This window comes from Rattus norvegicus, chromosome 3, assembly GCF_036323735.1.
Source record: "Rattus norvegicus strain BN/NHsdMcwi chromosome 3, GRCr8, whole genome shotgun sequence".
Lineage (NCBI taxonomy): Eukaryota > Metazoa > Chordata > Mammalia > Rodentia > Muridae > Rattus > Rattus norvegicus.
This window is the reverse complement of record NC_086021.1, coordinates 78,261,637-78,274,590: the sequence shown is the minus strand read 5'-3', so window position 1 is coordinate 78,274,590 and position 12,954 is coordinate 78,261,637. Positions and strand designations below refer to the sequence as shown.

The following is a 12,954-nucleotide window of genomic DNA, read 5'->3' as shown; positions in this document are numbered from 1 at the left end:
CAGTAGTCAAAGGAAGTCAACAAAGTGCTTGGCCCATTCAAAACACCCACTATTAGGAGGTGAGGCCTTGTTGGAGGAAGGTGTCACTGTGAGGGTGGGCTCTGAGGTCTCCTCTGCTTAAGCCACGCCCAGTGTGGCACCCAGTGTCCTTCTGCAGCCTGTGGATCAAGATGTAGACCTCTCAGCTCCAGCTCCGTCCGTACCTGGACTCTGCCAGGCTCCTGCCATGATGTCAATGGACTGAACCTCTGAAACCGTGAGCCAGGCCCAATTCAGTGGTTTCCTTTATAAGAATGGCCATGGTCATAGTGTCTCTTCACAGCATTAAAACTAAAACAGGGGGCTATAAATGATAATTAAAAATTAACAGCTAATTAAAATTAGCATGTGCCTACAATCCAGTTTTTACAAAAGAAAACGTATATGTATAGAAGGAAAACTAATGCCTTGCAGCTTCAAGAGGAACTTGGGCAATGAGTGTTGTCATTTTCTAAGTTTAAATAATTTTTTTTAAACATGAAGTAATTTTGATGTTGCCCTTTTTGAGACAGTAATGTCAGAACCGTATCTCGAATCAGAAGATTCACTCTAATTATATGATCTTGCTCAACTGATTTAATTTAATCCCTTTTACTTAAATGGTGTTCTGTGGAGTTAAAGTCTGTAATGGTTAATGTAACCATGAAAATAAGTGCTGACATTTGCTGACTGTAAAAATAAGTCAGGGCCCAAAACTCATGACATAGTCTGAACATGATGAAAATATCAGATGACTCAAATTTAGGGACATTCTAAAAGGAAAAAAAAAATGCCTGCCTAGCGCTGGGAAGATGGTTTAGTGGTTAAGAGTACCTACTGCTCTTGCACAGGACCCGAGTTCAGCTCTCTTGACCCATACCAGGCAGTTCACAACCATCTATAACTCCAGCTCCAGGGGATTCAAAGTCCTCTTCTAGCCTCCGAAGGCACCTGTGCTCACATGCACTTGTACATGTAAACAGTGTGGCACACCCTGTTAATTCCAGCACTTAGGAGGCAGAGGCAGGTAGATCTCTTGAGTTCTAGGCCAGCCTGGTTACCACACAAAGAAATAAATTCCAGCAGTCTGGAGAGATGATAGGTGTAGCAGTTGTTCTTGTGAGAGCATTCGCTGCTCTTGTGAGAGGACCCGGGTTTGTTTCCAAGCATGTACATGGTGGTTTGAAACCATCTGTAACTCCAGTTCCACAGGATCCTATGGGCACCAGGCACTCATAACAAGAAAGAAAGAAATCGTAATAGAAGGGAAGGGAGGAATAAAAGAAAAAAGAAAGTTCAAACTAAAATCCTAAACAAGCCAGGAGCAGCTGATAGAATAACTGAGCTGAGGAGGTTAAATATCTACTCAATACATTCACTGTGGTCCTGCTGTGTGCAAGGTTTCCTGATTGCAGAAGGACACCAGCTGATGCCCACGATGGGGTATGTCTCCCCTACTTTGCTGTCATATTAAAGGAGATGCAAGTGTGTGTGTGTACAGGGAACTCTGTATGTTTAGTCCCTCGGCCTTCCGATGTGTTCACCTTCAGTGAGTATTAAACAAGCTTCTTTCCATTCTGTTGTCTTACTTTAGTGAGATGGCTGAGTGGCTAAAAGAGCTGCCAGGGCTGGCCACCTGAGTTTGATATCGGGGCTCACATTTGTGGGACAAAAGGATGGATCAACCTGCGAGGCGTCTTCTGGCTCCACAGGGGCATGCACTATAATAAATTAAAAAGGAAATGTACTTTTAGAAGTTTCCTGTAGTACAACCAATTTAGCTCATCCCTGACTAGCTTACAAAAAAAATGAGATTCAGACTATGGTCATTTTATTTGGCTGTGATAATCACCGAGGGTCACCCTAATCTATTCTTGCTGCTGACCTGGATACCTCCCCAGCGGTGTACCCTAGACACTTGCTGTTTCTCCTGGCCACATGCACATGGTCTATTTCCCCTCATAGCAGCTTCCTCTCCTCTAGTTCTTCCTTCTTCTCTGGTCTCTCCTCAGTCTCCCAGGTAACTCAAAAGTCACCTACTTCTCCAATAACTGTCTGTAGCCAATTTCATTTAACCAATAGTTCTAAAGCGAGGAAGAGGGTGCACAGCATAAGCTTGTAAATGTGAAGTATTAAGGAACAAGGTTTGCACAACACAGGCTTGTAAATGAGACAATTTGCTGGTAGGCCTAGACATTCTACGTTCGGAATTTAGCATTGCAATACATAGCAACAGGTCAAATCTCAACAGTTTCTACAACGAATAGCCAATGTTATACTCTCTAGGGATGTAGGTCACTCCTCTGCCCGTGTGTGTGTGTGTGTGTGTGTGTGTGTGTGTGTGTGTGTGTGTGTGTGTGTGTGTGTGTATGTGTGTGTGTGTGTGTGTGGTGTGTTAGTTACATCTCCAGGTCCCCAGACATTTTCATAGGGTCTCTTCCTTTCTCTACTCTACTAAACTTATGGGATGGCTGGAACTTATTGGTTCATCCATTCCAAACTGCTTTGATATCAACATTAATGTTTAATTGACTTAAGTAGTTCCTTCCAACTTTTTTAGAGCTAGGGATGTGCCCAGGGCCTTCTATATGACAGGCAAATGGACGACCACGGAGCAGCCTCTCTAGCCCTTCAACGGGGCTTTTTAGAGTGAGGGATTTATTGACATATTTGTCTCATCATAGAAACTGAAGAGATGGCAGAAGGTAGGAGCACTGGCTACTCTTCTGGAGAGCCTTGGATCTGCGCGGCGACTCATATCATCAGTAACTTCAGTTCCAAAGTTTCACCTTTTACTTCCATGAGCAGCAGGCACACACGCAGACAAAACAGCTGTACACATCAAATTAAAATACATTTTAGAAATCAAAGCATAATTTACTTATAGTAGAACATCTTTTTCTGGGTTACAGCTCTCGAGTTCCACTATTGTAATTCAAATATTTTCTTGATTCTTAATAGATGTTCAGACTCTTCCATAAAGACAAAAGGGGACCTGAAATGTTTTATCTCGTGTCTTTGACAGTTACAATGTATAATGTATAATAGGCAAAACTCTCACTAAAATTCTCTAAATATCCCCCTTCCCCACACCGAGTACAAGGTTTAGAATTACTAAGATTAGTGTCTGTACAGAAGGTATCGGTGTTTTTTTTTGTAGGAAATCATCAATTGGAAGCATCAGAAAGTTATGACTTAATTTAAAGGGAATTCATCTCATCTGCCTCATTGTTATGAAGTAATTGCTGAGTCTGACTGAGGAAGCCAAGAACCAATGACTTAGACTTTGGGTCACAGTACCGAGAAATGATACCGTACGACAACGAATCTCAGTGTTAGCTGAGTACGGCACAGGGATGAACTACTTAAGTCGATGAGACATTGATTTTGATATCAGAGTGTGGAACAGGTGGGATGGATGGACCACGAAGCTCCGGCGATCAATATCAGGACCAATTTTATTCATTATGCCAATGGTTTTGGAGAAGGAACATTCATAGTAAGCTTTACACAAAACTATTGGGAGGGTCGCTCAATACAAAGAGGGGACGGAATGCCTTGAGTCACCGAGGAACATAAGCAGATGAGCGGCTCACTCAGTTCAGGGCAGAGGAAATATGAAGTAGAAAGATTATCTCACAGGAGTGTAAAGTCAGAACAATAAAGGGGAATGGAGAAGGAAAAGCATAGCAGCAACTGGAATGGTGGAAGCGATAATTCAAGTGCTTTAAGGAAAAGAATTGACTACAGAAATTAAATTAAATAAATGTACTTTTTGATAGACTAGATTAAGAAAAACAACTCAATAGAAATATATAATTAAGGGTTGGGGATTTAGCTCAGTGGTAGAGCGCTTGCCTAAAAAGCGCATGGATGACAGAACCCTTGGGTTCTAGATGATCTAAAAGCATAGATGAAATTAGATGACAGAGTCACTTAATTATTTATTATGTGTTAAATTTGTATATAGTACATATTTTAATACTAGATGATATATAAGTACTGCTTTGTAATTATTTTAATCAGTTTGTTTTATTTGGTTTTGTTAATATGGTAGGATTACAATTTCTGTATATTGTGAAATATTTCTATACACTGAGGTGGAATTTTATAAATATGTATTTGTATATAATTTTATGTATCCTAAAAATTTTGTTTTATCAATGAAATTTGTTCTTTGACAATTTCATAAGTGTATTTAATTTATTCTAATTACTCTCATCCTGTACTCTCCCTTGTCTTCTCCTCAGGCTGGCTGACCCCCTCCTTCTTCCTCAAGGTCCCTCTCCCTTGTTCATGTCTTTTGTTTTGTGACCCACTGAGTCACAAGGGCCATCTTTGTGCCCAAGGGTATGGAACTGTGCAGTGGAGCCTAGTGGCTCATTGAAGGGCACACCTCTGAAGGTCATGAATCCTATCTCTAAGAATATATCACGAGTCAGTATAGACACACAGCCCAGCCAGGCCTGGAACTTGCAGGCTGCCTTCTTTGTTCACAATAGTGTGAACTCATAAGAGTGCCATGCCAGCCGTAAGAACATTTTGCCTCAAGGTCTCAGGCTGGATTACAGATAGGGCCTTTATCCAACTTCCTTACCATTTTGGATTGTTTTTCAACTGGTGAGTTCTGTTTAGTTTGTTATTATTTTTTTTAGCTTTTTTGTCCAATCAATAGGTCATATCACTAAATAGTTCTTTTCATTAAAATAAGAGGTTTGAACCATTAATACTAAAACAAGTTTGTAGCTTATTGAAATGTATGCCCTGTTCAAAAATGTTGGCATGTGCCTTTAATCCCAGCACTTGGGAGGCAGAGGAAGGCAGAGTTTGAGGCCACCTGATCTACAGAGAGAGTTGAGGGTACACAGAGACACCTGATGTATTAATCAGGGCTCACTAGAGTCACAAAACTTATGAAATATCTCTTTATATTAAGGGAATTTATTGCAATGACTTATAGTCTGCAGTCCAACTAAACCGACCATGGGCAGCTGTGGACGGGAAGTCCAAGAATCTAGTAGTTGCTTAGACCTAAGAGCTGGTTGTTTCAGCTGCTCTTCTGTAGAAGTAGATTCCAACAGATGTGCTGGCAAGTAAATGCCAGCAGGCGAAGAAGAGCAAACCTTCCTTCTTCCAATGTCCTTATGCAGGTCTCTAGCAGAAGGTGTGGCCCAGATGTGTACTACCACGCCTGATCTGGGACTTGCTTTGTCCCAGGCTGACCTTGAATTTAGAGATCTCGCCTTAGTTTCCTGGGATTAAAAGAGTATACTACCTTGTCTGGGCCTAAGCTTTTCATGGCCACGGCCTTAAGATCTCCATGCCAAGATCCAGGTCAGAAACTTGTGTCTTGCAGCCTCAAGATCTGGATTGCAGGTGAGCCCTCCAATTCTGGATTGTAGTTCATTCCAGATATAGTCAAGGTGACACCCAGGAAGAGCCATCATGCCTGGTATTGAAAAGAACCTCCCCACCAACTCCCTAAACCAAAAACAAATAAAAAACCCAGAGAAGGTAAAATCTGCATTCCAGCAAAATGCCTATGGTAACATTGTAGCTGACAATGGTAAGTCATGGGTTACAAGAACACTAGAAGTGTAAAGGAAAGCTAAAGACAGGAATTACTGACGGCTGGAAGCAGGGCTTTATAGGAAGGCTTGCTTTGAGCTTAAATTCTTGTCTGAGTTGCCAGAAACACAGAGAACAGGAAGGGAAATCCCAGTGGCAAGGCCCAAGACAGGTTAACTGTGGGACGGGAAGGACTATGAGGGATGTCCTTGCCTAGGATTCACAGAGGTGCTGGAGCTAGGAAAAGGAAGACAGAGCAATAGAGTGGCAGACAGAGCACAAGGGGCAGGAAAGCGTGTAGACCTGGTCCGTGCAAAGCATGCTTTGATGCCTTCCAGGAGTTGCTGCATCAGTCAATGGTTTGAGAGAAACGGGAGAGACCTTCTTTGGCAATACATTTGCTTTCTTTTGAATCTTTTGTTGTACAGGGAACTGAGTGCAGGACCCTGTGAACACTAGGTGAGTCCTCTATCCACTGGGTGTTAGACTTAATTTTTCGTTTCTGTGATTTGGATTTGTGTCCATTTAAATTTTTGGAGGGTAAGAGCCTTACCGTGTTTTGCAGAACAGGGGTCAATAAATTTTGTGGTTTTAACAAGCAAGTCATTAAGAGAGATTATGCAGGAAACCTTGCTAGTACCACATGGCTTCAGCTAGTGGGAAGGCTGGGGAGAGGTGTCAAACCTGACTCCTGCCTGGACTTCTGAGAAAATGGTGGCATCGTTGCTGGAGTCGGTGTCCAAAGGGAAGCAGAGTTGGGTCTGTGGACGAGGTGGAGTTCAATTCTTCGTATTTGCAGTGTGAGGCTAAGTGAAACACTCTGGAGGAATTTCCAATGTCTACCGTTATGGAACAGCGACCCATGTGACGGCAGACTACTAAAGGTAAGGCATGGGCCTGAGCTTAGAGATGATGGCTGGGGTTGCAGGAAGGCTGAGCTTCCCCAGGGAAACCCAAGGAGTCAAGAACGCTCTGGACTGGTATTTGCATGTAGTGGTTGGACGCAGGCAGATGCTCAAAGCAGTACTGTTCAATCAATACATTTGCCCTTGGCCATGTGGAGTCATTTATGTTTACATCGTTAAAATAAAGTAACTCAATTGCCACCTGGATATGTTTCCAGCACTAATGGTTGCATGTGGTTAGTGGATGCTCTGAGGAACAAGCATTTTCACTGCCCAAGATTTAAAAAAAAAAAAAAATTCAAGTATAACAAAAATGGAGACTTTGAGAGAAAAATCAGAAAGCAGATGAGGTTTAGGGAGGAGAGTGTTCTCAGGAGGAAGTGTTTCAGTGTTGAATGTTGAAACTGGTGTCAGGAAGACAAGTTCTGGAGACCTTGCATAAGAAACAGTTCAACCGCTGAGGTACCTGTATCATCCAGTGGAGGATTTATACTCTGGGTTACATGGAGAGTGAACACAGTGTCTCTGACACACTAGATAAGTACTTGACCACTGAGACAACCAGCTGGCCTCTCTACCTTTCATTTTGAGACAGTATCACTGTGTATGTAGCCCAGCATGCCTTGAGTTTGAATTCTACCTCAACCTGCTAAGTCCTGGGATTACAATGTGCTACCAACGGGGAATTTTTTTAAAGCCAAGGGTCTTGTTCATGTCTAGAAGCAATGGACAGAGGTATGTGAGCATGGCAAAGGCTCCCAAGTCTGTGTACTGCCCCCTTCTTGTTTTAGCTAGACGTCCAAATCCTTCCACCCATGGGCCTGTGGGTGTCCTCTGGCACCCAGAGCCCGAATGCCTTAACTGTCTCCCAGTTGCTCCCAGTCTCATAGTCTTCCATTTCACTCCAGTTTTCCAGTGACTAAGGCTGGAGCACTTAGTCATATGGCGTCACGGACTCTTCCTGGTCAGTCAGGACATGCTTGTTCCATTGTCTCTATAGGTACTCGTTTGTTTAAAAGGTTAAAAAGTGATTGCATAGTATTTCAGACAACACAATATGAAGTATGGTGATACCCTCCCTCCACCTAACTTAATGAAAACTTGGACATGTAAGCACAGCACTTAGGAAACACATTTAAATCTCATTTTTCTCTCACATTTATTTATTTATTGTTTGTACTTTATGCTATAGCACATGTCATGGTAAGGTGATGACTTGAGGGACGGTCCCTCCATCATGTGGATTTCTGTGACGGAAGTGCTGTCAGATTTGGCTACAAGCCCTCCTGATCTGCTAAGACATCTGGCTGGTCTTCGATTTCCTCCTTACCCGTTTAAAACTTAGCATCTTGAAGACTTACAGTGAGTTTCTTTATTAGTATCATTTCTGGTTGCTGTGATATAACACCCTGACAAAGAGCAACTTAGAGGAGAAATGTTTATTTCAGTCCTTTCTAGGAGGGAACCCAAGGAAACAGGAACTTCAGTCACATTGGACTTCAGGGCACATCAAATCCATACACAAAGAGAATGAATGCTTGCATGTTTACAACTCAGCCTATTGTCTCTGCTCTTATATGGTCCAGGACCCAAATAAATCCAGGAAATGGTGCCATCCACAGTGGGCTATGTCTTTCCACATCAGTTAACTTAATGAAGACAGTCCCTCATAGACACAGGTCAGCCTGATCCAGATAACCCCTAGAGAAGATGGTCTTCTCAGCTGATTCTAGATTGTGTTAAATTGACAATTAAGACTGACTCTAACAGTTATTATATCCATATATAGTCATAACTTGCTATGTTTTAAAACATCCTTCTGTAACTAGTTTCTTCATTCTGTATTTTAAAAGTTCTACATATTCTGAACCAACTCAGCATAGATGAAGAAAATTCAGAGCTCAAATGCCCAACTACCCAGACAGTACTGACATTTCCAGTTTGATATGGTAAGACTAATTGCTGACCATGATTCCATATAAAGTTTCTAGCTATTCAGTGAGGTACCTTATAGACCTAGCTTGATTTCCTCCTTTTCTTGGAGTTGTAGCTGATGTTATTACCAACTTTGTCCTAGTCTACTGGGGAATAGGGTGATCTGGTTTTGTTTCTTGGCCAGGAATAGCTTGTGAAATCTTGAGAGAAAACATGACAAGAAACTGGGCCAAGTCTGGGGACAGGGGAAAACAGACCTTATTGTTTTGAGATTTATTCATGATGTTCGATACTTTTAAATTTTCATTTAATGACTGTTTTGAAACATGTTAATCCATTGTCAATTATACTGTATTAGTTACTATACGTGTGTATTTATCTAAATACAGGTATTATGTTTTGCATATGAGTGCTTTGAGTGTATCTGCACTAGTTAAGAAAAAGGTATTCTTTCAAGAGACCATTTTGCTTTTGGTCATCTTAAGATAGGCTGTAACATTGACTCAACCCTGGTTGAAGTCTACTGAATCTTACCTTAGTGGTGAGTGATACTTTTGCTAATATGCATTCCTTAAGAGCTTTGCCTCAAAATAGTTTGAGTTATCTGCTTTTTGGCCCAAAAGCATTATTCTTGCTTGCATGCCACAAGAGAAAGAGAACATGTGTCATTGTCAGTATTAAAAAAATACCAGGAAATAGTTGGGGGAGAATTCCAGCACACAGGAGGCAGAGGCAGTGGCAGGTAGATTTCCTGTGGTTCCAGGCTAGCCTGGTCTACAAATCAAGTTTCAGGATAAACAAGGCTACACATGAAACCTTGTTTTTAAAAACAAACCAACCAACCACCCTCCCAAAAGTCCAAAAAGTCCTCTGAAACTGAGATGCATGCCCTCCCCACCCAGTGATTTTTTTTTAAGGTAGCGCATATTAAGCTAGTTTAAATGCTTCAATTTGCACAACATTATACAAAACATAATTACAATAATTGGGTCGTTTATTCTTGCTTGAGATAGATTTCTAATAAAAGTATTAAGGAAAGTGTTTCCTCCTCTTAAATTCAACCTTTTTAAAGTAGAAGTATCTAGAGGTAATAGACAATGTTCTCTTGTTTGCAGAACATTTTTTTCTCCTGAATGACTGCAAGACATTAAGGATGTGAAAGGAAGGAGTGTTAACCTAAATCACTAAGTAAAGAAAATGTACCTAAGCACTCCCAGGGGAAGGATACTTGGGGTGAGATTTACCATTTTAATAAATGTTGGCATTGTTGACTTATTTTCTTAGGTTAAGAAGCAGGGAGTTTGTGTGTGCAGCAAACTAATTTTAAAGGGTGGCTGTGCCTGACTGAATAAAATATAACTAAGCTTGCTTTGATATCACTGGCCAGAATTAAAACCTTTTTTCCTTATGAAGAGACTTGAGACTTTTTGCTGTCAGTGACTGTCTTCAGGGTCCACAGAAGTAGATGGTTGGTAACCAAGGGCTAAGGGTGGGGAGGATGAGGTGGGATGGGAAGGCGATGTATCCGAGTATGCGACCAAGAGCTGAATGTGTGTGAAAAAGTCCTCCTCCAGCCTCGGAGGGGGTGTCTCCCCCAATACCAGCTCCCTCCCCCAGGGCTCATGGGGCGGGTCCGGTTTGCTCAGTAGCAGCGGCAGCCTTGGGGCTGAGCGGTGGTGGCCTCCTGGCAGCGCTGGCAAGAACCAGCTTCGAGAGCCCATGCCCTGGGGAGATCCAGTCCAGGCGGCTGCCAGGATGGAGGAAACGTCGAGTGGAGTCGGAGCCACCGGGGACGGACTTCCTCCCCAGTTCAGCTCCCCGACAGCTTGGCAAGGCCTGCACGAAGGGCCAACGAGTGGAAGAGGCTTGCGCCTCGGGCCTGGCAGCCGTAGCCGAGGAACGAGGCTGGCACACCGGGGTAACGCGCGAGCCGGGGCCGTTCTCAGGAACCTACGGCGCCACGGCCGCTCATTGTCTCTCCCCTTCAACCCGGGGGCAAACAGGAAGCCCGCCGCCTGGCCAAGCGACGGACAGGCGTCCGGACCAATGAACACAGCTGACGGAGAGCCCAGCGGCAAATGAGCGCCGGGAAGAGGGGCGGAACTTCCGGGCGGGCTGTCACCCTCTTCCCCCCTTTTGGGCTGGAGGCTCCACCTTTTGTGTTTCCCGCACAGTCAATCAAAATAGGAAAAAAAAAAATCCCCGGACCGCTCCGGCCGTGTCCGCCGCCGCTTCCCGCATCCTCTCCCGCCGCCGCCGCCTTCGCTTCTCACCATGTGTAAGGCGGCGGGGAGCCCCGCCTGAGGTGTCCTAAACACACTATGACCGGTACGTAAAGCCGAGAGAGAGCAACCCTTGCTGCCTCCGCCGCCGCCACTGCCGCCCACAGCCAGCCCGGGGCCGCCACCGCCGGCTCCCGGCCCCGAGTGCGCGACCGAGTGTCTGTGGAGGCAGAAAGCCGCACTCCCCTCCGCCTCCCTTCCCTCCCCGCCAGCCAGCGTCCAGCCCTCCAGCGCCAGCGCCGAGTGCCCGCCGGGCTCGGGGCGGGCGGCCCAGTCCGCCGGGAGCGCATCCCCCTGTGTGCGGGCGCGGGCGGCGGGCGGGCGTGTGTGAGTGACTGACGGTGCGAGAGGAGCGAGCGCCGCGGAGGGAAAGGGGAGGAGAGGAGAGGAGAGAGGAGAGGGGGCAGGGGCAGCGCGGGGAGGAGGAGGAGGGAACGAGGAGGAGGAGGGTTACAGCCGCGGCGGGCGGGGGCAGCAGGAGGGGAGGAGGGAGCGCGCCGCCGCGGCCGCGGCCGGGGGGAGGGGAAGGGGCCGGGGCCGGCTGGCGCTAATGTGGCCGCGGCCCGCGGGCCCCCTCCCTCCCCGCACCCGCCTTCCTCCCCGCCCCACCCCCCCCGCGCTGTGCCTGCAGCTCCCGAAAAGCCCGTGAAACAAGAGGAAATGGCTGCCTTGGACGTGGACAGCGGCGGCGGCGGCGGCGGCCACGGCGAGTATCTGCAGCAACAGCAGCAGCAGCAGCAGCACGGAAACGGCGCGGCGGCGGCGGCGGCGGCCCAGGTGAGGAGCGGCTGAGCGCGGCCCGGCTCCCCGCGCGCCGCTTTCTCCTCCCCTCGCCCTCCCTTCCTCTCTCTCTCCCTCCCTCCCTCCCTCGCGCGCCCGCCCCTCCCCCGCCCCGGGAGCTGCCCGCCCGAGGCGCCAACGCTCCGACCCCGCCCGCGCGCCCCCGCCCGCCGCCTTTTTTGTGCGTGTGTGAGTGTGCAAGTGTGCGCGCCCTCCCGGGTGGGATCCGGGCGGAGGGAAGGCCGGGCGCGCAGCCGTCCGCCGCGGGCCGCCGAGCGGGCCGAGCGCAGGGAGAGGCGCCGCCGACCCGGAGGAGGAGAGCGCGGGCCCGGCCGGCGAGGCCAGGCGCGGAGCGAGCCGTACTTCCTGTGCGAGCGGGCCCGGCCCTAACCGCCACCCCCTCCCTGTCTCCCTCTCTGAACCCGCCCATCGCGGGTAGGACACTCAGCCGTCACCGCTCGCTCTGCTGGCCGCTACCTGCAGCAAGATAGGGCCGCCATCGCCGGGCGACGACGAGGAGGAGGCGGCCGCCGCCGCCGGGGTCCCCGCCGCCGCCGCCGGAGCGGTAAGTCCCGCGCGCGCGGCCCGCCCCCGCCGAGGCCCCGCGCCCGCCATCCCGGGCCTGCGGCGCGCCCGCCCGCCAACCCAAGGCCTCCCGCCGCCGCGGGGCCGCCACGCGCGGGCTGTCCGGCCCCGCCGCGCTTTCCTGCCAGCTCGCGTCCCGGGTGGGAACCCAGGCCGGCCCGCGCTTTCCGGAGATTGTCACTGCGGCATCGCGCGCAAAATTCCTCACAAAATGAAGTCTGAGGCGGCGGTAGTGTGGTGTGGGGTGGGGGTGGGCATAGGACTCCAAAATGGATGTTTAAGTAATTTGTATCAGGACTTGAAAACTCATTCGCTTTCTGCACTACATTTGCAAGCACAGCCTATCGGCCATTGATAGTATCACCTACCGAGGCAGTGGCTCTAGTTTCTAGAGTTTCAGAATCTGGAGCAAGTTTCCAGATCTTGAGTAATTTAGGCAGAAGATCATTTAAGGAGCATGTTCTTTTATACGCAGGGTCGAACATTTTTATTACTGTGTCTTTTTCTAACCTGATCATTTATAATTGTTGGCTTTTTGCAGACTACTCCAACTTTGCACTAGTGTTTTTCTGAGGGTTAAGTGAGACAGTTGGCTATTGAAATTTAGGAGTGAGTAATAACTTCGGCCTTTGAAGGTTTCAGGACTATCAATCTTAAAAAGTAGATGAAGTTATTTTGTTTACATGCATGTTAGTACACTCCATACTTGAGCTTAGTTGGCAACACTTCATTTTTATTACAACTAGTCTGATAAGGATGTGTTGGGATTCTTTTGTAAGTTTTAGAATGTCTAGGATGTGCAGAGGAGCTGGAAGTCTTATGTGAAGACTCAGTGTAAAATTAGGTGCTGTAGAAAAATGTGAATTTTACATCTGTGTGGA

The 12,954-nt window shown here is 47.1% G+C and overlaps 1 protein-coding gene across 8 annotated transcripts in view; it reads left to right on the top strand.

Moving 5' to 3' along the window:
* The first annotated feature begins 2,272 nt into the window (after positions 1–2,272).
* Positions 2,273–12,954, top strand: part of Sp3 (Sp3 transcription factor) — a 52,898-nt gene continuing 42,216 nt past the window's right edge. The window contains exons 1-7 of one of the 8 annotated variants that reach the window (XM_063284296.1): positions 2,273–2,723; positions 3,179–3,517; positions 7,684–7,853; positions 8,345–8,440; positions 9,542–10,754; positions 11,340–11,485; positions 11,928–12,053. In XM_063284296.1, coding sequence (XP_063140366.1) covers positions 10,748–10,754; positions 11,340–11,485; positions 11,928–12,053 — 279 coding nt within the window. In that variant the 5' untranslated portion in view covers positions 2,273–2,723; positions 3,179–3,517; positions 7,684–7,853; positions 8,345–8,440; positions 9,542–10,747. Of the gene's footprint in view, positions 2,724–3,178; positions 3,518–5,992; positions 10,755–11,339; positions 11,486–11,927; positions 12,054–12,954 lie in introns of those variants that run through there. The other 7 variants (XM_063284295.1, XM_063284297.1, XR_005502231.2 and 4 more) reach the window with 7 other exon arrangements.